Genomic DNA, 22,493 nt, shown 5'->3' with positions numbered 1-22,493 from the left:
TTAGAATCCGGCCGGGAACTTTGATTCTTTCATGTGAGGAAGCTATCCAGCTTGCTTACGGGGACGCCGGTGGTTCTGCCCAAGTTCAAGTTCGCCAGAGGTAGTCCTCCAACATTAAAGCTGGAAAGTCGCTACATAACCTTACTGTGTTGGTGTGACGTTTTTATGTCGAAAAACCTAATTAGGACTTTGCACGTATTAATTAGAAGTTTTAAAAAACGTATTAGGAGAAATAAAATTCTTGCTTATTCTTTGTATGTAAGTCTAATTAGAAAGTTTAAAGTTCAAATTATGTTTTTATTTTATATTTAGTCTTTTGAAGCTCCTTCTAATTAAGATTTTATTTTTCAACTCCAAATAATAGTTTCATTTATCCTAATAAGGCTTTTTCACCTTCTTATTAAGAGTTTTTATCCGATTTATTTCTCCTAGTTATGAGTAAAAATTTTCTTATTAATTTGTTAATGGAGTAACAAATTGTAATAAGTTTTTTTTATCCCTCTTACTAAATAGAATCAAAGTCCTAATAATAAGTTAGGCTTTTAACTAAAAGTAAAAATAAATTCTTAATAGGCTTTTAAAACTCCAAACGGAAGTAACAAAGTCCTAATTAATCTTTAAAACTCCTTATTAAACAGATTTTAAAGAACATTAAGATTTTGCAACAGACGATTCGTACCAAAATTGTTTTAAAATTAGAGATTTTCGACCATGCGACCACATACATGCATCGAGGACATAATGTAAGGAAAGTGACCGTGCGACCACATACACGCATCACAGGATTCCCCTTCTCATACGAGAAAGGGACAAAATTGTGTCCGCCCTTTAAATTAAAGGACAAACTTAAAAAACATGCCATTTTCTTATTGCTATTGATAAGGTGGCTAATTTTCACAAATGTGACTTGAATTGGTTTATATACAACAACAGTAATGCAAACCAAGCGGGTAGGAGTTTACGTCCTTTTAAGTCCGCTATGAAGAATTAAAATTATCGTATGTAATTTCATAGAAAATTTTGAGTTTACAGTTGTTTTCTACTTTTCATTCTATGTATATAACAGAATTATTTTGTTTTTGCAAGACATGTACGTATCAGAAACGTTTTATATGCATTAAATATGGGAGATAATTCTCACACTTTGTTTGCAAATATTAACCTCGGGGCATTTTTGCCAATGTATGCATTTAGTTTCTGTATTCGACTTTTCTACTTGTGATAAGAAGGATAATGTGATGGGCTGCAAGAAAAACATAGATTAAAACTGAGCAGCCGACAATTCTGACACTGGTAAAATTGTACATATTTGCAAGCCTAATCTTAGCCTACTGAATTTGTAAAATGCACTTTTCAAGCTTCCATTTTTAGAACTGTCTATCAATCTGGTAATATGAAATTGCTGTCCGCATGGGTGCAAACCATGGCTGATCTGAGCAAACCGTTGTTTCCTTCAGCAATAAACTTTACATGTATTGCTTAGTACTGGTTGGTTCCAGACCTGTACTGATTCGAGAGTGTTCCAAGACGCTTATATCTTTCAACACAATCGAACTAAAATAAATTCTGTATATAATGAACTCGTCTAATACAATAAGACTTGAATAAAGAAAGCATTTTTTACTTAATTTATGCATGTATTTTCATACCAGGACAATGTACAGCGAACAAAACCGAGACAATTGAACTGCATAAAATCACAGACAATCTTGCCCATGGTTGGGACCCCTACTTTCCTGATTCGTGTTTTAAGTTAACTTTAGACACTATTATTCTTAATGTCTAATAGAAGTAGTTTTTCACTGAGTTCTATGATATATTTAGATCAATATATACTAATATATTAAATGATTTCGTGTCCAAAAATGACTGTCACCGTATTCTTCTACGTTTGCAGATTTGCCAACCATAGACACAAAGATGTATTTACAAACACCGGTATATAAAAATCATATCTTGAATCATCTGTACAAACATTATCAACTGTAAATATAAAACACAGGCGACTAGATATTGAATCAGTTGTACAAATATGACCAGTTTTTTTCCATAAATTGTACACATATGACCAGATATTGCATCCTATACACAAATATGACCAGATATTGCACTAATTGAACAAGTATATGACCAGATAAAGCATTACTTGTATTAATATGACCAAATCAGGGCTTCCATTAAGTTTCAAAATTTGGAAGTCAGAGACTACAAAATCTCTGATATTGGAAGTCTATATAGGTAAAGGAAAAGTATTAGATTTTGGTGGTCACAAGCCAAAATTAAGGAGTAATTCGAGTCTGCAATTCTCTTGTAATTTTGTTGTGATTAATGCTTCCGAGGGATCACTTTGTTTCAAGATTTCCATTAATGCAAGCCTTGCCAAATAATGCATCATTTGTACAAATATGACAAATTCTTGCAGCAGTGGTACAAATGACTAGATATATTGCATATATTATACAAATACAGCCAGATATTGCACCATTGTACAAATATTACCAGATTTTGCACCTTTTTACTTATATGGCCAAATAGTGCATCAATGATTCACATATGACCAGATATTCGACTTATTACCAGAATATGACCAGATATTGCACGTTTATAGTTCAGGTGGCAGTTTTTCAAACAGTAACCTCATTGAGGCAACATTTGACAATATATATTGTATTTCCATATTCAACGAATATCGTTCATGTTAAAGCACTTTATCACTTTTATCACTCTTTAAATTCTACGAAATCTTAATCGGCATCAATAAAACAAATTCATCCCCGAATTCGACACATGAAGTGTGCAATGGGAAAGGAACGACAATCTAATATTAAGTAACTTAATCACAGACAATTGATAATTTAGGAGACAGATTATTTAACACTATACAAATAACAGATAAGTTATCAGCCCATTGCCTCTATTTATCACAATATTTGACACATATATGTAGTTTTTCGTCTTTTTGGTCTGGTGACAGGTTGTGGGCTAATAACTGCTAATATCGCATTATCAAACACAGCTTTAAGCCCCTTTTGAGTCAAAGCGGAACATTCCACATAACAGTTTGCGCCTATTCTGTTAGCCAGTCGTAATCCCATTTCGTAGGTCACCGGTTTCTGTCGGTTTTTCTGCAGTCTTTGGATTTCATAAAAATTGTCCCGTAGATCAACTTGCATGCCAACAAGTATGAACGGGGTTGTCTCCCTGTAATGGCGGACTTCTGGTGCCCATTTCTCTTCGACGTTTTCAAATGAAGTAGGACCCATGACCGAGAAGCAGACTATAAAAACGTCAGTATCCGGATATGCCAGAACTCGTAAGCGGTCATAGTCTTCCTGAAATATAAAAAAGAAATCTTAAAGTATGTTTATGAATGACAAATCAAAATACACAAGTGATAATTAAGAGGTGAGCTGTGATCTGATGGTTAACTTTGAGTCTGCCCGAACATATCATATGTGACAACCAAAGAATTTGAGTCCTTAAATAATTTAAATTAAGTTCCCTGACTCTATTTCATCAGCATATGGTAGCCTTGTAAGCGTCTACGTAAGCGATTTATTATATAGGTTAAAAGTGATATATCTATAAATTAATCAAGACGATTATTCAAATAAGATATATATTTTTATTTTATATTTATTTTTATTCAATAATTTCTGTATATTAGATTGATTATTTTAATAAGTCGACGTTGTTCATTAAAATCTCTCTTCTTTTATATGCATGTATACATGTAATTATGACACATATAGAAGATTTCAAAATTCTCAACTAACGTGATAACTAAAACAATTTTGTATAAAGAATCATACCTGTCCAGCAGTATCAAAGAGGCCCAGTATCATCGGTTTGTTACACACGGATAAACTCACTGAAATATGCAAAACAGTTGATAATTAATACTCATCTATATGCCATATTACAGAAGCAAATACTACAACGGAAACTATCCGAAACGATGCCAGTTTCAAAGTGATGTCCAGCCATTGGTCAATTTCAAATATTTGCTAATGATAATCAATTTATCAGGTATTTATGTACAAAGATGATACATTGTACTATTATAGAGATCCTAAAAAGAAAACGACGACCTTCACTCACATGAAGGTGTGTATATCATATTGTTTTATTATGATATACATTAGTATACATTTTCAATTCAATTTTATATACAATTTGTTTTCAGGGTAAAATGCGGAATTTATTTAATACTAAAGTTTTTTAATTTGTTTGTTTGTTTTTTGTTTCTTTGTTTGTTTTTGTTGTTTGTTTTATGGGATATTTTTTGAATATGGTTACCCACATCCTTGATTAATGGATCATTTAGATAATGAATGTTATCCCTGATATCTAATCTATTTTAGTGCAAATGCGAGGCTCAATGATTTTATTATAGATGTCTTAAACCTAGTTCATCTACCTTCTACTAGAAAGGTTAAGGTACCAATGGCAACGCTTAGTATTTGACTGATTCTGTGAAAAGGTTGTAAGGTTATGATTTGACAGAATGAAGGGTGTTATTGTTATTAAAGTACTATTATTCATATTAACTATGCAGTAGGTTTTTAGGGCGTTGAGGCAATACAATCGTGAAAAGTCGGGATAGATCGTTACTTTCCGGATTTAAGTTCCAGTAAAATTACTGTGAAATTGTTGTTGTTGTTGTAATTGCTGTTCCGAATCCCCTTTGCTAAATATAGATACTAGTATCATTACTTAACCTTTAGACAATCGGCTGCTGAGGAGATATTTAAACAAATTAAGAAAAAGGCGTGACAGAATAATTGCAAGCGGAACTCATTTACATATACAAAACATATAGCCTAGAAAATATATGCAATGCGTAAATGTTAATAACTTTTGAATATTCAGTTACTTAACATTTACTGTATTATATTGAATGAGTAAATAGATTGTGCTTTAGGACAAATCGAGACTTGGGTGTTTATACGACTAACTCGAGACTGGGCTGGGTGTGGTGGCAGACGAAAACGTTCGGCGGTGAAGAATTACTATCCATAGAGATGGTACATGTACAATGTACATTGTATGTACATATGTTTCATGTACAATGTACATTGTATGCACTTCCTTTATGATATCTACAATGCTTTGATTATAAGTATTTCTCCTACATTACTGTGATTGTATTTGATCGTATAGTGCTAATCACATATTAAACAAATTATGCAACCACATACCATTGGCATAGCAATCTTCATTAATTACTACAACTAGTATTATTTATGTTTTAACTCTCCGAATGCTTACGTAGATATTAACTATAATATAGAGTCAGAAGAAACAGTTGCCTGTTGAGTATTATTTTATACATGTGCAGTATATAGACGAAATTCAAGTTTCTTCTATAAATACAGGATTTAATTTCAACGAGTGGTATGAAAATATGATAATTTTCATACCACTCGATGAAAATATAATTTTTATAGCACAAGATAAAAATAAATCCTGTATTGATAGAAAAAAACTTGAATTTTCTGTTTATTACCTTGTATATACTTTTCTCTTTTTTAACCTCATGAATAGGAAGAATTCCCTTTTAATTGTGTGCATTACCTAAATTTAGAAGGAATTTATTCGACAAGACACCAGTGAAAGTACGGAAAATATGTTTCACTGTAGTGAAACAAAAATTACAGTGAAAATACGGAAAATAAAAATACTCATTTTATTTCATCAATATAATTCAATGTTTCATTTGTAAATTATAACAGTTGACGCATGGCAGTTCTACATAAAGTGCGAGCTCGGTAAGACGCTTTAAAAGAAGAAGGCGAATGGCGAATATTACGTGATGTCCGGGAAAAACCCCCTTTTATTGCGTATTTCGTATCCAGATAAATATTTTGGCTTGTCCAAAGCTGACTTTAAATGCTTCAAATACAAAACCATAAAAATCTAAGCACCCTGCATGGTACGTACACAACCCCGATTAGACTATACAAGCTAGTATTACTTCCTCTATACAAATCATGAAATGTTTTTTTTTTTACATGCGCGACTCGAAGAGCTTGACTCATGACAATTCACATTTACACAGCCGGTTAAGTCATGTAAGTGATAACCATTTGCCACCAGTATCGAGCCAGGTCAGCATGCACATCCGTGACCATCTTCAACATTTCATCTCGTTCCAAAATGTCAGCTGGGCGATTTCATTTAAGAAACTCATCAGGTTAAAGGGTTAATCTAACTTGTAAACAGCTTTCTCTATCAGTAATAAAATAAGTATTAAAGTAAAAGGGTTAAGGGTGGAGGTTGATAGAACTTGAATCAATGGACACTAGAACATAATATCTTCAACAACATCGCAGATTAGAGATTGCAGTCCCTAAAATACATTTCAAAATTGCCGGGCCGGTGACAGTTATAAGGAGTTAGTTAAAGTACCAGGCTCTGTTGTTGAGCGTTTGGAAAATATTCATATATTTTACATAGAGTATAGTTAGTGATCTCTAAAATAATAGCAAAATCAAATACATTTATAATCACGAATAATTGGAATATTGTGTGATCTACACATGAGACTGTTTATGCTAAGTCTGCTTTTAAGTTAAAACGTTCTTTATCCTGCCATTTTCCTCCCCCTTAATAGCACTTTCAGCGTATTGACTATATTTCCTATACCGTTGATTTCGCGAAATTTGGCATTCAAGAACACTTTCGCGAAAAGTTCTTACTTTATAGTATTTCTATATAATACCCGGTATTAAAAAGGGCATAAAACAAAATGAGAAAAATATTTTATACTATTTTCTCAAATCATGAATAGCGCCTGTCCATTATGAGCATATATAGATCATTAAAATGAATGTCTAAATGTATTAACAAACGTTTCTCATAAATAAGTCATAAACTTTTTTTATATAAGATTCCATTATAAACCGGAAATAAATCAACTCTAATTTACCACAAGCATTCTATACTCGATCGAGTTTCTCATAACCTGATATACATAACTGATAAGCCATGTACAAAGAACCAAGATAAAAACATCCCACATGTATTTCACTTTTTTTATCTGAAATTATATATAGATAAACAAACATACATTGCAGTGAATTTAATCATTATTATTACTCATAAGCCTTTCTGGCTTTCAAAATCTTATCTCAACATCGGTTTGCGAAAATCTATACCTTTTACCTGGCTTAACGAAAACAGATCTTTTGAGCGCTAGAAAGATGGCGGGAAAAAAAAGAAAATTGACAGTTTGTTTTGAAAATGATTTGAAAATCCTCAAGAGATTCTGCATGATTGAGATAAATAACAGACTTAAAATCTAAGACACAAAAAAATCATGATAGGAGAGAGAGATAGAGAAAATCAAGAATTTTAGATCTTTAATCATGCAACGTTTTCTCAGAGAATGCTAATGCATGTGTAATTATAATGGCGTGTAAAAATAACGCGCGGAAATGCAATGTTAAATTTCTGTTTTGCTTCATGCGGCTGACTCATGTCCTGTATGATTCACATATTGTTTGTAAACATATATATGTAAAAGAAAATCGTTGCAAATGTTAATGAATCAGATTCTATATTAATCAATTTACATATTTGTTAAGTTGTATTTTTAGTTAACAATGGCAAATGTTTATCATTTTATGAGTGGTACATTTATTTAATTATCTGTACAAGCTATAATTACCAAAAACGGTACAATATAACATATAGACTATAGTATTTATGTAAATAGAGCAGGAATTTATAATTATGAAACAATTAAACACATGAAAGTGGATATTAATCATTTAATTGTTAACAAATTGTTTGTTTAAATATTTCCTTACTAAAGGTCAAGAAAAAGTGCAAAATGCAAATTAAATTACTGTCAGACCTGCGTTAAAACCACCTCCAATTAAAGGTCATTCTGTGACAAAGCTTCATTGAAAAAAAAATTAAAACAGAGTAAACTATGAATAAAGACAACTTTTCTATATAGGCCGCGTATGGTCTCTCCTTTGGATGGCCTCTATACACAGATTTGTCAGCCTAACTGTTTTTGAAAAGGCAAAACCGTCTAGAAATGATTATATTAACAACATTACCAGACTGTATTTAAAATTTGACTATGTAAATTGAAAATGAAAACAGTCAAAACTTCATGTATAATTTTGTTGTTGGAATTCACGTCACACCAACACAGTGGAGCTCGCATGGCCACTTCCTAGCTTTACTAGTGTAGGAAGAGCTCAGGTGTCCCTCAGTGCACGAGCGGGCATCCGAGTAGAATCATCGACGTTCAATGATAAACACTGTGTGTCGCTCAGTGCATCAAGGAAAAAAATCTTCTTTTCTGTAAATTGTTCTTATTTTGGGTTTGGGAGAGAATATTATATTCCATAGCTTCATTACTAAATTTATTGAGCTCGTTGAAATGAATGAATAAAGAAATGAGTGAACGGACAGACAGACAAACAAAGAATGTATTAAAATGTAATAGTAGAAGCAACCATTATAATTAAATTAAATATATATATTATATAGGCTTTACTTCCTTCAAATTATACTTGACCCATGAAATACAACGTTTACTTGTATTTCATTTGGAATTCGAACCTACTTTAATCGTAGCCTTAAGTAAAATGGCATGCAGGCCTAGCAGTCCACGAGGTCAAAAAGAGAGCTTCTGATCCTAAAAGCATGTAAATAAATACTTAAGAACGTGCTGTTAGATCTGGTTTGTTTTCGACAGCGCTTATTTTAAGTGCTTAATTTAACACACTTGATAAAAGTCAATTACTCCTATAAACGTTTCGTGTTAGCAGTTTCCTTGAAATCTCTTCAAATCATTATAATATGTACTTGGTCGGCACTTTTGCCCTCCTAAATTATGTAGCCACTCGTGCTTTGAAAAATCTTCCGCAATTGTTTAACATCGGACAATATATTCTTCCTTAAAGTTTATCTATTCTATTCCTAGAACGGAAAAGGAGTACTTTCAGATTGTCTCCCAGGCCGGAAGTGCTCATGTACTTTATTTCTAATGTAAGAGATTCGTTTTCAAACATACATGTTCATAATAAAGGAGCTTATGAAAATATTTATAACTGCAATATGCATAATTACGTCCAGATTTCGAACTTTTACATCTTAATTAGATTATGCTGAACTAATTTAAAAATACAAAACAAACAAAAAAAAACATATCTAATGAAGCATACAATCGCAAGGATCATGTCCGTTACTTTCTCCTTTTTCTATTATTTGTTGTTTGTTGCTGCTGTTGTTTTTGTTGTTCTTGTTTAAGTTTTGTTGTTGTTTTTGTTCTTTTAATTAGCCCTTAACCTGCATAGGACCCGGGCAGACTGCACATTCTTTCAGTGAGACTATTAGACTGGGCTCTATATTGCTGGAAGCTCCGTTGCTGTACTTTGATACTGAAATCTTTGTGAGATGTCGCTGTGCTGGGTCAATTCAAGCAGTGTTTGGTTAGCCAGCAACGTACATGTATACTTGTGTCATTTATCTATATGAGTTACATGAACATGAAATGAAATTGAAATACATCTATTACATTTAAAATTAGGTCGATATGTTCCTTTTTTATTGTACTAGTATGATATTGTTTTGATGTTGTTTTTTGTTTTAGTTGGTTTTTTGTTTGTTTGTTTTTTGTTGTCTTTTTTGTATTATAAGTATGTGTATTTATTCTTGTTTGTAAGTGAACATTTGTACGTTTATTTATCACTTACTTTCTGTACTAAGTCAACTTAAATCAAGTTTCGTGCACGTGGAGCAAAAGTATATAAATGTTCTGTTCTGCTCTGTAAAAATGTTTTATACTATATGCTGACATTAATCATACACGGTCGGGACAAATTCTCAAGAAGTTTGATTCTATTTAAGATATTGCAATTTTTTACTTATCTGCTAACATCGTCGGGACCTATTTCGACGTTGTTCGATTTTATGTAAAATGACACAATATTTACTCACCTGCGTAGTTATCAAAAACCGTGGGAACGTATTCCGACGGAAACTTGTTGGTTGCGTAACTGACAAGCATACATGTTTTCCCGACGGCGCCGTCCCCGACGACAACACATTTGATATAATCTGTTTTCGGTGGGTTGATTCTGTGGACACCATTCATTCTGTAATAATGTTATAAGTTACTATATCAATTTTCCATGATGATAATTCTATGAACCAGATGTTAATTTATAAAACACTCATGAATTTTCCTACTGCCCATTTCCTCTTTTTTCCCCTTTTCTTGATTTTCCTGTTTTAGATTTAAAGCAATGTATTGGCTCTAAGACAGTTTACATAAATAAGTTACCGTTTGTTGCTAGATGTTTTAAATCACGTTTTTCACAGATATTCTATAATATTTAAATTAAATGAATTCATTTAAAACAAACAACTATGGTAACGTACATGTATATTTCCGCTTTTTTTATGACAATAACTTGAATTTAATCACTTTTGCAATTTTTGCAACTTAATGGAACTTGTTTCAAAAAATATTTCCTGGAATCTAAACGGCACTGGAAGTGGGCGACTGGAAGCGTACGATCTCTTTAGAAAATGTACATGTTTGCAGTGCAGAAGATAAACAAAATATACATGTATTTTAATTGAAGCTGCAATTCACATTAAGACTTGAGAATCGTTAGGAAATCTTCACCGGTGGAGGTTGCTTTGGTGCAGCATTTAGTTTGAAAATAAAAAAGAACGCTGGTGCCGAATCAAACACACTATCGTCTGCTGATATGATATCACTGAAACAAACATGCAGGAAAAATCTGACGTGCGTCTCGAATTACATACATTTAAAATGCCAAGATCATTATTTTCATGTTTACAAGTAAAATTTTGTTTATCATTTATCAAAATAAAAAAAATATTTCTTTGTCTTTTTTATTCGTTAGAAAAAACAGCTGTGGATCGCATTGCATTGATCTCTTATAGTAATGGTGTTGTGTTTAGACAATTTATATTTTCGACATCTCCATAGACAGTGTGAGCCTAAACCAGGAGTCGGACCTAAACCTCCTGGAGGCCACTGATTATTCCTATGCGACCAGTGCAGACGAAGATCAGCCCACACACTTTTGTCGTCTGCAATTTTCTCTGTCCAGTCAGTTCATAATTCGAAATTTTCCCTTAATTAATAATTTTTTGAAAGATGATCGAGTCCATTATAGATATTTTGCGTGATAAGAGTTATGAATAATGTTGTAAGAAAATACGCTTAATGGTGGTTTCCTTTGTAATTATGCGGATGATTTAGGCTTGGTGTGGGTATCTTTATTTTTTGTTTTGTTTTGATTTTTTGTGTAGCTGTTGCTAATACTGTTGGTATGTGTCACTTAAGTGAGTGTCTAAATGACGTCAATGCATTTTCAGTTTTGGTGTTTGAGGATGGTATTGTTTTTGTTGTTGTTGTTGTTCATTTGAGGGAACATGGTCGTTACCCGAGCAGGGCTTGAACCTCGAACGCACGACCCCTGGGTTGAGAGGCGGACACCTTTACGCTCATGCACGGTGGTATGAAAACTGCTGATGGTTGCCTCATAATTTGTTCTGTTTTATTATTATCATTGTTGTTGTTGTTGTTGTTGTTGTTGTTGTTGTTTTTATTATTATTATTATTATTATTATTATTATCATCATCATTATTTTTTTTATTATTATTATTATTCCTACTAAGATTCGCATATTATATTCATCATTTCATCATTTTGCCTGATAAATATGACAGTAATCTGTCAGCTATCTATCTATAAGATTACTAATCTGACCGATCTTATGGTAGAAACAGTGGCACTATTTTTTATGTTTCAAATTGTTAACAGAATTTATCTGTTATTTGGCAGCATTCGTGGGCACTAGGCATCTATTTCTCACAGCCAGATCCGAAACGTATCAGATTAGATGAGAAATTGAATTAGATAGCTTACGTCAAAAATAAATTGGAACAAAAGTAGAAACAGAGATCTGCGTACACTGATTTCAACATCATTAAAATAACCAAATCATTTTCTATAATTCAAGTACATTTTATAGTAGAAATAATCTAATAGTCTAAAGGGCATCCATAAATGTATATGTATACATAGGATAAATGCATTTCCGACATTATGTCAATTAAATATCAAGCATATATTTATCATATAAAGATTTCTAAGGCTGCTCTGTATGAAAATCCTTCTCCTTATTCTGTTCATTGTCATAATGTTTGTATATTATGCATCATGTATGTATAAAGCCAATTGAATGGGATTTTTGTATTAATAAACGATTATTATGGAATGCAAGTAAACGCGAATTCGCTGCAAATTCGGAGCGTATATATACAAATTTTAAGGCTCAACAACGATTTCCTATTTATTTGTTTATTTAATAGATGTTTTCAGTGTACTAACGCACATTTAGGATGTAACAAAAACAATTCACTTCACAGCTCTTTTGTCAAAGTAATATTTCTTAAGTAAAATATAGTTAAAGTACCAATATCCTTATTAACGTAATATCACGTGACGTGTCTTGTTTATGTGCCATACAAGCATAACAATTATCTCGGTTACGAATGCTAAGTACGTACACTAGATAAAATTATACCTGATTTACTTGGAATGCTGATCTGCCGATATTGCCTTTGTTTTCATTTTAGCCACTTTAGATAAACATCCGAAACGAATACACTTTTTAAGATGACATCGACACAAAACTTCGAAACTGCGACACAACACTGATCAAGTCCTCGGAAACAGGCGCTTGATATGACAATATGCGCGGAAAGATAATGCGAAATGTGTTTCCGGTTTAGCGCGTGCCAACGTAAGATGTGGTCCTAGAGATCACTCGAAATCCATCAAATATATACGTTTTTGTGTAGACGACTTCGTCCTTCTTCCTACTTTCCTCCGTAAACACAGCTGTAGAATGTCGAATATTTTCAGTTGAAAATAGGAAGCAAAAATTACAGGCTGTTTCAAAACATTTTGTTTACATTGAACCGTCTTTTCTGCAGCAGATGGTTTAAAAAACAGCTTGCTATTTAGATAGTTAACTTACATATCCTTGTCGATATTTAAGCACAAAGCTTTTATCTCTACATAAACTTAAAAAAATCCTTTCAGTAGAATATTTGCGTATTTATCAAACACATTCGCGCGTTCTGTTATAAATATTGATTTTTCTTTCTCAAAAACAGAATTTGTTGCAGAAAAAATGAGATATGTAAAATTACTCCCGAAATATCCTCTATTAAGATCTCCTCAAAGCTCTGTAAATGGAATACTGCTATAAAATATTTACTATCCTCGGATATGCTGGGACACCTTCTGTCGCTGTTTGCGCTTAGATTACGTTGATCACATCAGGAATGTCTTTCGCGGAGCGGTAAAACTTTTCCTTGCAGACTGTATTAATTTTACGAGAACATGTTTGGCTTATCACAAGTTAAGATCTCGTATCTACTCTGACATGTAAGATTCCACAAGAAAACACCGTATCGCCCCCGATCAACTGATTAAAACACCTACATCCACACTTACTTCAAGGTCTTCTTCACTTTCAGCAAGAAAATGAAAGAAAAGTTTTACAAGTTTTATTGTACGGTGTTTTTATTTTTATGCAAAATTGAGCCACAGTAAGCGATTTCGGTTCTTTTCGTATCGATTTTTCTGGGAGTGTTGTTTTATTATTATTGTTGTTGTTGTTGTTGTTGTTATTATTATTAATATTAGTATTTATTTATTATTATTTTATTTTTTTATTATTATTATTATTATTATTTTAGATCTATTATTTCAAACAACAAAACAATGTCAACAAACATTATTACGTTCTTATAACGACACACGAGTACATTGTAATTTCGATCACTTTTGTAATCATTTTAACTCAAAAAGGACCAAACTCGTTTAGACGCAGTTCTTTGTTTTGAAATTGTTTTACTCTGAACATAATCAATATAACTTCTCGTAGGAGTTTAACATTATTATATTGATTTAGTAGAAAGAATGACAATTCTTGGTGTTTCAGATATCAATATATGGTTTTCAATATGATCATTCAATTATATATTTTAGCATTATATACGTTTCATATCTTCAGAAACCAATATTTTGCAACTCAATATGCGTCTCTTGTCAGAAATTTGTTTCATTATAACTAAAACAAGAAAAGCATTGATGCAAAGCATCAAAGGGCGTCCAAGCAAGAAATGCAGCAAGTGAAGATGAACCTAGATGACCAGATATTCTTAAAAACTTTGCAATGGTTAATTGGTTTTTACCAGAATTGTATAATATTTCTGAATGGCCGGACGAAAGACATAATATGTTTGCATTTTATTTCCTGCAAAATTCTCCAGTACGTTATTTATTACCATAGCGTGACACGAATGACCGTTTCGTTAAACTAAAACTACTTCTATAAATAGATTTTCGGACTTTCACAATGTTAAAGTCATCATTCCATTTATACGTACAGCAATACATAATAACCCACTGTGTACTAAAAAAACCGAAGATTAATTGACGGGTAAGATAATTTCATTTGAATATGTTTGCATTGCGAAATTCTCCAGTTCGCTATTCATTGTACATATCTCGACATTTCATTTTTGATAATCAAACACCCTCATACCAACCGGAATGATCGGCTATTATGACCGACAAAAAGGCCCGAGAAGTTGCAATTGCCCTTTCTCATTCCATATGGGGCGTCGCGCTCCGGCGCGGACGGCAATAAACCCATATTTAGGAAAATGAATTATGTCATAATATGTGATGGGGCGATTGTTATATGCCATTTCGCACGAAAGTACGGAAGTTTTTTCGGGACGAAAAGGCTATAGGTCGAAAACACGACAGACATAGGCCGCAATGAGTTTTTTCTCTGCAAAAAAAATAAAATGCAAAAAAAATGCAAAAAAAAAATGTCAAAAAAACAAAACAAAACAAAAAACAAAGAAAACAACAATAAAATGAACTTTTCGTATCCCTATAGACTAGTTATACATTTTAATGCAACATCCCTCTAGATTCATGTTTTTTTTTTATGAAATTTTTAAAAATGTATTTAATAGTAAAATTTTGTGAATTGAACAAAGAAAGTAATATAGAGTCCATATTAATTACCAAATAAGGGTCAAAATTTGCAAAAAGTCCCCAAAAAGCGTTAGTCACCCAGTAGAAATATGGTAGTTAATACTGCAAAATCAGTCATTAACGGTAAATAACATGTAAATAACTACTTGAATCTTGAATCTGTTTATTTTATTTTTTTTTAAATCTTTGTTCATTTTTCTCAACTATGATTTTCTTGGAATATTTTCGCATGCAATTTTAAATCTACATTTATCTCGATTTTAAACATTTTTATTATCACAATATCAAACTTTTTTATCATTAAAATTAAACGGATCATCTGATAACAAAAATACATAAGAGACTCAATGTTTTATTTTCTTTGATGTTTCCGAAATTCGCAGGAATATAGACATAATGAGATGCAGAATGTGTGCATACATAAAGTGTAAGAAATTCCCATAAATTTTAATTGTAGGAACGTTTCTATTTTTGTAATCAACCGGATATTTTTGAATTTTTGATTATCTGTGCACAATTTTGTTATCATTAGCTTTTTCTTCTTCTTCTTTTTTGTTGTTGTTGTTGTTGCTGCTGTTTAGTGGTTTTTTTTATTATTTTAATTATTATTATTATATTATTATTATTATTATTATTATTTCTTCTTCTTATTATTATTATTATTATTATTATTATTATCATTATTATTATTTTTATTATTATTATTATTATTATTATTATTATCTAAGATAAAAGAAATAAATCACCTATTCAATTTCAGACTGTGTTTTAAGTTATCGTTATGCATGTGGTCCTCAAAAATAGAATCGCGCAAATTACCCGCGAATCCGAGATCAATGCAAGCCTGAGCTAGCAGGTACTGTTTATAGAGACCGTGCGACCAGAGCACACCGAGATCGGCCGGCACACCTCTGCCGTCTAATCGTGTACTGCACTTTTCGTTATTCATATTTAAAAGAAAATATCTTTAAAAAATAATAAATAGTTTTGTCAAAATTGAACAAGAGCGATCAGTAATCACATGTGTCGCCTCATGATGGCCAATTTCATGTTGGGACAAATTTTGTGACAGACGGACAGACAGACGGACAGTGCACAACTGGACTTGGTACTGATCATTCCTGTAAAGTTTGGATAAAATTGCACCAGTAGTTTATTAGGAGTAGTCCGGACAAGCTTTTGCGTATCTGGCAACACACAGAAAAAAAACACCTTTTTATCAAAGGGCCATAACTCGGCCAAAAATCATTCAACCGGAAAACCCGTGCAATATGCGCAAGGACTTGAGCTACAGATCAATCCTGTAAAGTTTCATTGAAATTGCATTAGTGGTATAAGAAAAGTAGTCCGGACAAACTTTAAAATTAAAAATTATTAAAGGGCCATAACTCAAACAAAAATCATTAAACCGGAAAATTCTGACAATATGCACAACTAGACTTGGTACTGATCATTCCTGTAAAGTTTGGATGAAATTGCACCATTAGTTTATGAGGAGTAGTCCGGACAAGCTTTTGTGTATCTGGCAACACACAGAAAAAGAAACCTTTTTATCAAAGGGCCATAACTCGGCCAAAAATCATTCAACCGGAAAACCCCTGCAATATGCGCAAGGACTTGAGCTACAGATCAATCCTGTAAAGTTTCATTGAAATTGCATAAGTGGTATAAGAGAAGTAGTCCGGACAAACTTTAAAATTAAAAATTATTAAAGGGCCATAACTCAAACAAAAATCATTGAACCGGAAAATGCTGACAATATGCACAACTAGACTTGGTACTGATCATTCCTGTAAAATTTGGATGAAATTGCACCAGTAGTTTATGAGGAGTAGTCCGGACAAGTTTTGTGACGGACGGACGGACGGACAGACAGACAGACGGACAGACGGACAGACAGACGACGGAGAAGTGATCCCTATATGTCGCCACTTCTCCGTAGAGGCGACACAAAAATGGTCAATTTAAGATATATGGCGGAGAAAGTGTTAAACTTATTGCATATAGAAAGCGTTCAATATTTCACCTCTTGCTATGTTAGGACATACCACGGCGCAATCTTTCATCTTCTTCATATTCCGATAAATAATGAGGTAAGGAAAATTCGAACAGTTCCCTCTTAATCATGCCTTAGTTCCACACAAAACACATATGTCTGTAATTGAAATTCTTGCTTAAAGTCTCCACTCAAATTGAAAATACTTGATGACTTGCATGTTGTTAGAACATTATTGCGTGTTCTAGTTACATTACATTTCCACCTGCAGATTCGCTACAATAAACTCAGAGCCAAACATTTCCATTATTTTACGGTGAGAACTCTAAACACGCGATGACCCTACAGCCTCTATACAGGCACGTTGCATATGTATTCCACCCCAGCGCATGGTTTGTAACGATGCCAGATTTACGAGTATCTGTTTTGGCATGTTCGTTTCCGTTTAATTATTCATTTTAAAATACAAAAAGCGAGCTGATTCATCGGGTATATTTAGTTACATGGAATTCAATTCAGTAATTTTGAAACAAATTTTCATTATAACAGAAAGATGGAATGAAAGAACGTCAATTTTCTTACGTCGTTTACGTCATGTTTGTTTACGTTATTTAAATTGAAAAAAAGTGTCTTTATACTTATCTAAAGTAAATTTTAGTTCATGTGCCTCTCACCATTATTAAAAGATATATTTATGTTTTGACTGATAAAGAAATGTTGTAATGCTGAATTTGTTTACAACGTAGACTTTTTACTTTCTTCTTAGTATATATATCGACAAAGAAACTTCAATAAGTTCGTTATTTATTAAAACATTGTATGTGATTTTTGACTGACAAACTTAAAACTTTGTTTTATCTTTTAATTGTCCGAATTATCTTTTATTTGTCCGAATTTCTTTTTCTTGTTTTTTTCTTGTTATTTCTTTCTTTCCTTTTTTCTTTCTATCTTTTCTTGTTTTTCCTTTGTCTGATCTTGAAATACTTATAGTGATTTTTATAGAATATGACCGTTGCATTTGAGCGATTTGAGCGAAACAGTTCGTGGAAGATGTCACGTGGTTTACGTCTTTATGATTAAGATAAAGTTTGGCAAACCCATATCAACAATCTGCGTTTTCTTTTCTTAGAATATCAAGGTTCAATAACAACATTTTATGATTTAATGAAACCCATGTGTCAGATATATGATTTCAAACAGCTTTGTTTGTTAGCATTATTGTTTATTTATAGTTTTAGAGGCAAAGTTCGCATGCTGATTATTTATTCCGACTGGCATATTATGCTCCTGTATTGAGATAATGCTCCTATATTGAAGGCATACATGTTTATATAGGTGTATGTATTCGCCCCAATGCCACTTTCACTTATTTAAAGGTCCACAATGCCCCAGAATTTATTTTATTTTCATTTCTCAAAAGCATTTTATTTTTGGAGTCCTGTTTAAGTTAAAAAAAAATACTCATTGGCCAATGACCTGAACCATCTTTTGCCTCTTTGCTCAAATGGTACAGTTGAAGTGATTTAAAGCTTAGACTTTTGTTTGGAATTCAAAAATATTACTTTGTTCACATTTTGCTATTTTTATGATAAAAAATTCTCATTCCGCGCTACTTTCTCAATGTGACAATTATTTAACATACTCTATAACCATTATTTAAACGTTAAAAAAAACTCATGAATGTGTCATGCCAGAAGAAATTATTGTATTCCGTTCCGAAGCATAATGTGCCTTTAAAACGTGCACGATTGCTAATGGTTTTACAAAACTTAAGCATGCAAAACGTCCAGACTCAACTTGGTGTGTAACAAGTTAAGATTGCATAAAAATATGTATTGGACTTTTACAAGGAATTTGTTGTTACAATTTGAGTTGATAAAGTTCAAGACCCAATCAGGACTTAAGTGTTCCACTCATTGTAGTAAGGCTATACACATTAACGTCAATTTGAATGACTCTTCATTTTCCGCCTGTGGTTGAGGGATTGTCTCTAAGCGCTGAGGCATCAGAACTGCAGCCACCGTTTATCCCTTCGTAAACGTAAGAGGCGACGGAATGGGTTCGAATTACTGTGAGTCTGTGTACCTTTTAGCTCAAGCAGGAGAGGTGGTTTTGACCCCTGGTGCTGCTTAAATTTTAACACATTTTTTTAAGCAAAATCATATTTCCTATTTCGGCACAAATGACCTAATTTGTGTTAGTGCGCCGTAAAACCAAACCAAACAGAACAAAGCCAACAAAGACTTCATTCGACTTACAATCCTTTTCATAATTGATTTACAAACTGATAACATCTCGTGCTATAGCAGAATCACGTGTACCTTATTGCTATGCACGTGAAAATGACACATAGTTACAAAATTTAAAATACTTGTAACTAACAATTATAGATCAAAGTCATCCATACTGGTATATGCATTAAAACGAACCAAAAAAAAACAACAAAAAAACAGTCCTATACTTTAGTTTAGGTACGGCCTAGTATAATTTCAAACATTTCGTTGAAAAAAAGGTCTCATATTGGACCGACATCTGAAACAATTATTGTTGTACAATACTTCATATACTAGTATATTGATATATACATGTATTTTCTCACCAAGAGAAGTCCCTTTTGAAAAGACTACATCACACGGAGCTTGACAAAGTAGAGAAAGAAATATGTTTGGTATTTTATACAATAGTGAACCAATGTCAATTGCTGTATAATGTTTGTAAACAGATATGTTTATGTCGTAATAGACGTATAACAAATGCTTTGTTTTATATGTATATCATTTTCCTAACGACACCAAATACCGTGTCGGATGTCGCAAAATCCATTTGCGTGCTAGAAATTGAAAACTAGACCGCTGTTAACTTAACTCCGTGTGAATACGCTCCACTCCTTTCAGTTTTACTTTATTGTTTCCTTGTCTTCAATATTTAATAAAGACAATATACAACGCGTCCGTTTATTTCACACGAAACGATTTACAAGATGATATTGGATATGTAAGGAAGAACTTCATGAAATGGATGTTGTTTCCAAGAAATTTACAGCCGATGCGGTCACATGTTTAATTTAATCAAAATGAAAATATCACCATGCCCAATGTTGAAATTCGGCACAACTTGCCTTTTTCCATATAAGGTTAACTTGGACAACAAAAACAAATCAATATGGTGGGTGATTTACGCCATGACATATTTGTGCATCCAAAAATGCAAAAACAAGAAGGGATGACAAAGTTTGACCTTGTCGAGTTTTCGAATATTTGAATTTTTGGTGGGTGATTTACGCCATGATAGCCATGACGAAAGTGTGCATCCGAAAATGCGAAAACAAGAAGGTTCGACAAAGTTTGACCTTGTCATTTTTTTCGAATACATGTACATTTGTGTATTTGAATTTTTGAGTCGAAAATACGAAACCTCCAAAATGCGAAAAGACAACAAAGAACGGCGTCAATAAGACATAAACTTGTGACGAGTTTTTGCACTGGTCGCAAAAGTGCTAGTCGCGTTGATTTTTCTTTAAATATATGGATACTACATTGCGTAAATAAAAAAGATTGAACATATTAAGGCCAAATCAATGCAACTAGCACCTTTGATCTGTCCTGTCTTTCCCTTTTTTGTGGCAGAAAATACGGAAAAAAATGCGAAAAAATAAAGATATGAAAAAGTCAAACGCAATTTCGCCTTTTTGCTTTGTTATAGTTTTGCTTTTTGGCATTGTTGCATGGTCGCATTTTGTAGTTCGGTTGTACAGGATCATGAGCATTTATGAATGACGCTTTATGACCGAATTAGTTACTTTTAAGCAATTTATTTGTTAATTACACATACTGCCGCATATGGCATATGTGTAATAGATCTGAACACGACTAACCATAACGCGAAGATGCGAATACAAAAATGCGAAAAAGCAATGCGATAATGCAAAAATGAGTCAATGTAACATTGTAAAAAAGCAAAAATACAATAATGCGAAAATACGAAAAAGCAATGTGCAAAAATGCAAAGACGCAACAAATAAGGGGGTACACTATGCACTGTATGGATCGTACTTTTTGCTAATTTTATTGTCCTTTGGCTTTTTCGCCTCGAAAATGCGAAAATTCAAAATCAAGAAAAAGTCGAAAAGGTCAAAGTTTGTCGTACCTTCTTTTTGTTGAAATACTTTTGCACTTTCATGGCGAAAAGTAAAATACGATATGACGTAAGTCAGGATTCGTAACTCAGTGAATTCCAAAAGTCACGAACAACAACACCATTATTGTCATAGACGTCCGGAATATTTCGCTACTATCCGTTTCCGTAAAGATCAAACAAGGGTTGATATAAGAAGGAGCAACAAAAAAATCATGTTATTTCAGCACTGTCACAAGCCATCAAGTGAGTAGCGATTTTTCGTCTTTTATTTACAGTTAAAATCAATATTAACATTCTGTATCGCTTTAAAAACAAATTTTGAAAATATTTATTTCTATTCTAGCTGAAAATTTACTTATTAGATCATCATCATCGTCATCATCATCATCATCATCATCATCATCATCATCATCATCATCACCATCATCAACAACAACACAGCCACTATCATTATAATCATCATATACACCATAATGATATACATAATCACCATCACTATCAAAACAATCGTCACCATCATCAACAACAGCATCACAACCACCATAATCATCACCACAACCATAATCATCATTACAACCACCATAATCATCACCACAACCATAATCATCATTACAACCACCATAATCATCACCACAACCATAATCATCATTACAACCACCATAATCATCACCACAACCATAATCATCATCACAACCACCATAATCATCACCACAACCATAATCATCATCACAACCACCATAATCATCACCACAACCATAATCATCATCACAACCACCATAATCATCACCACAACCATAATCATCATTACAACCACCATAATCATCACCACAACCATAATCATCACCACAACCATAATCATCATCATCAATTAAAAATAATTATATATTTCTATTCTAGGTGAAAAGTATTTGTTAGATCATCATCATCATAATATTTATCATCACTACCACCACCACCATCATCATCATTATCATCACCATCATTTTCATCATTTTCATTATCATCAATTCAACATTAATATCTTTCTTACTACTTTCTTCTAATTTTTTCTCATAATCATCTCAATTTTCATGTTTATCATCCTGTATATCAAAATGTTTATCATCCTTATTTCTTCCATTGTTTTGTTACAAAGTATATCAATTCTTTTTTTTTATCGACATGTAAAACAAATATGTTAGTCTAGCCTGCCATGGATGTTAACAAACAAAAGAAGCTGCACGACACGACAAAGAGAACGAGAGATCGGCTGATTACTTGATAAACCT

At 32.7% G+C, this 22,493-nt stretch overlaps 1 protein-coding gene across 1 annotated transcript; it reads right to left on the bottom strand.

Moving 5' to 3' along the window:
- Positions 1–1,605: 1,605 nt before the first annotated feature.
- LOC132715695 (cdc42 homolog) lies at positions 1,606–13,463 on the bottom strand. Its single transcript, XM_060698756.1, has 4 exons — positions 12,595–13,463; positions 9,964–10,121; positions 3,813–3,871; positions 1,606–3,332 (listed from the first exon to the last, which is right to left on the bottom strand). Exons 2-4 carry the CDS (start codon positions 10,118–10,120, stop codon positions 2,922–2,924), a joined length of 627 nt encoding a protein of 208 aa, XP_060554739.1. The 5' UTR covers position 10,121; positions 12,595–13,463; the 3' UTR covers positions 1,606–2,921.
- Between the last annotated feature and the right edge of the window lie 9,030 nt (positions 13,464–22,493).

Source organism: Ruditapes philippinarum, unplaced genomic scaffold (genome assembly GCF_026571515.1).
Source record: "Ruditapes philippinarum isolate M1 unplaced genomic scaffold, ASM2657151v2 ctg719_1_1_1_1, whole genome shotgun sequence".
Taxonomy (NCBI): Eukaryota; Metazoa; Mollusca; class Bivalvia; order Venerida; family Veneridae; genus Ruditapes; species Ruditapes philippinarum.
This window is presented reverse-complemented; position numbering and strand designations above follow the sequence as displayed.

Coding starts and splice junctions, on each gene's coding strand:
- LOC132715695 (XM_060698756.1), bottom strand. CDS start 10,120: ATGAATGGTGTCCACAGAATCAACCCACCGAAAACAGATTATATCAAA. Junction 3,872..9,963: donor GGTTTTTGATAACTACGCAG/GTGAGTAAATAT, acceptor TGCATATTTCAG/TGAGTTTATCCGTGTGTAAC. Junction 3,333..3,812: donor TCTTTGATACTGCTGGACAG/GTATGATTCTTT, acceptor TTTATATTTCAG/GAAGACTATGACCGCTTACG.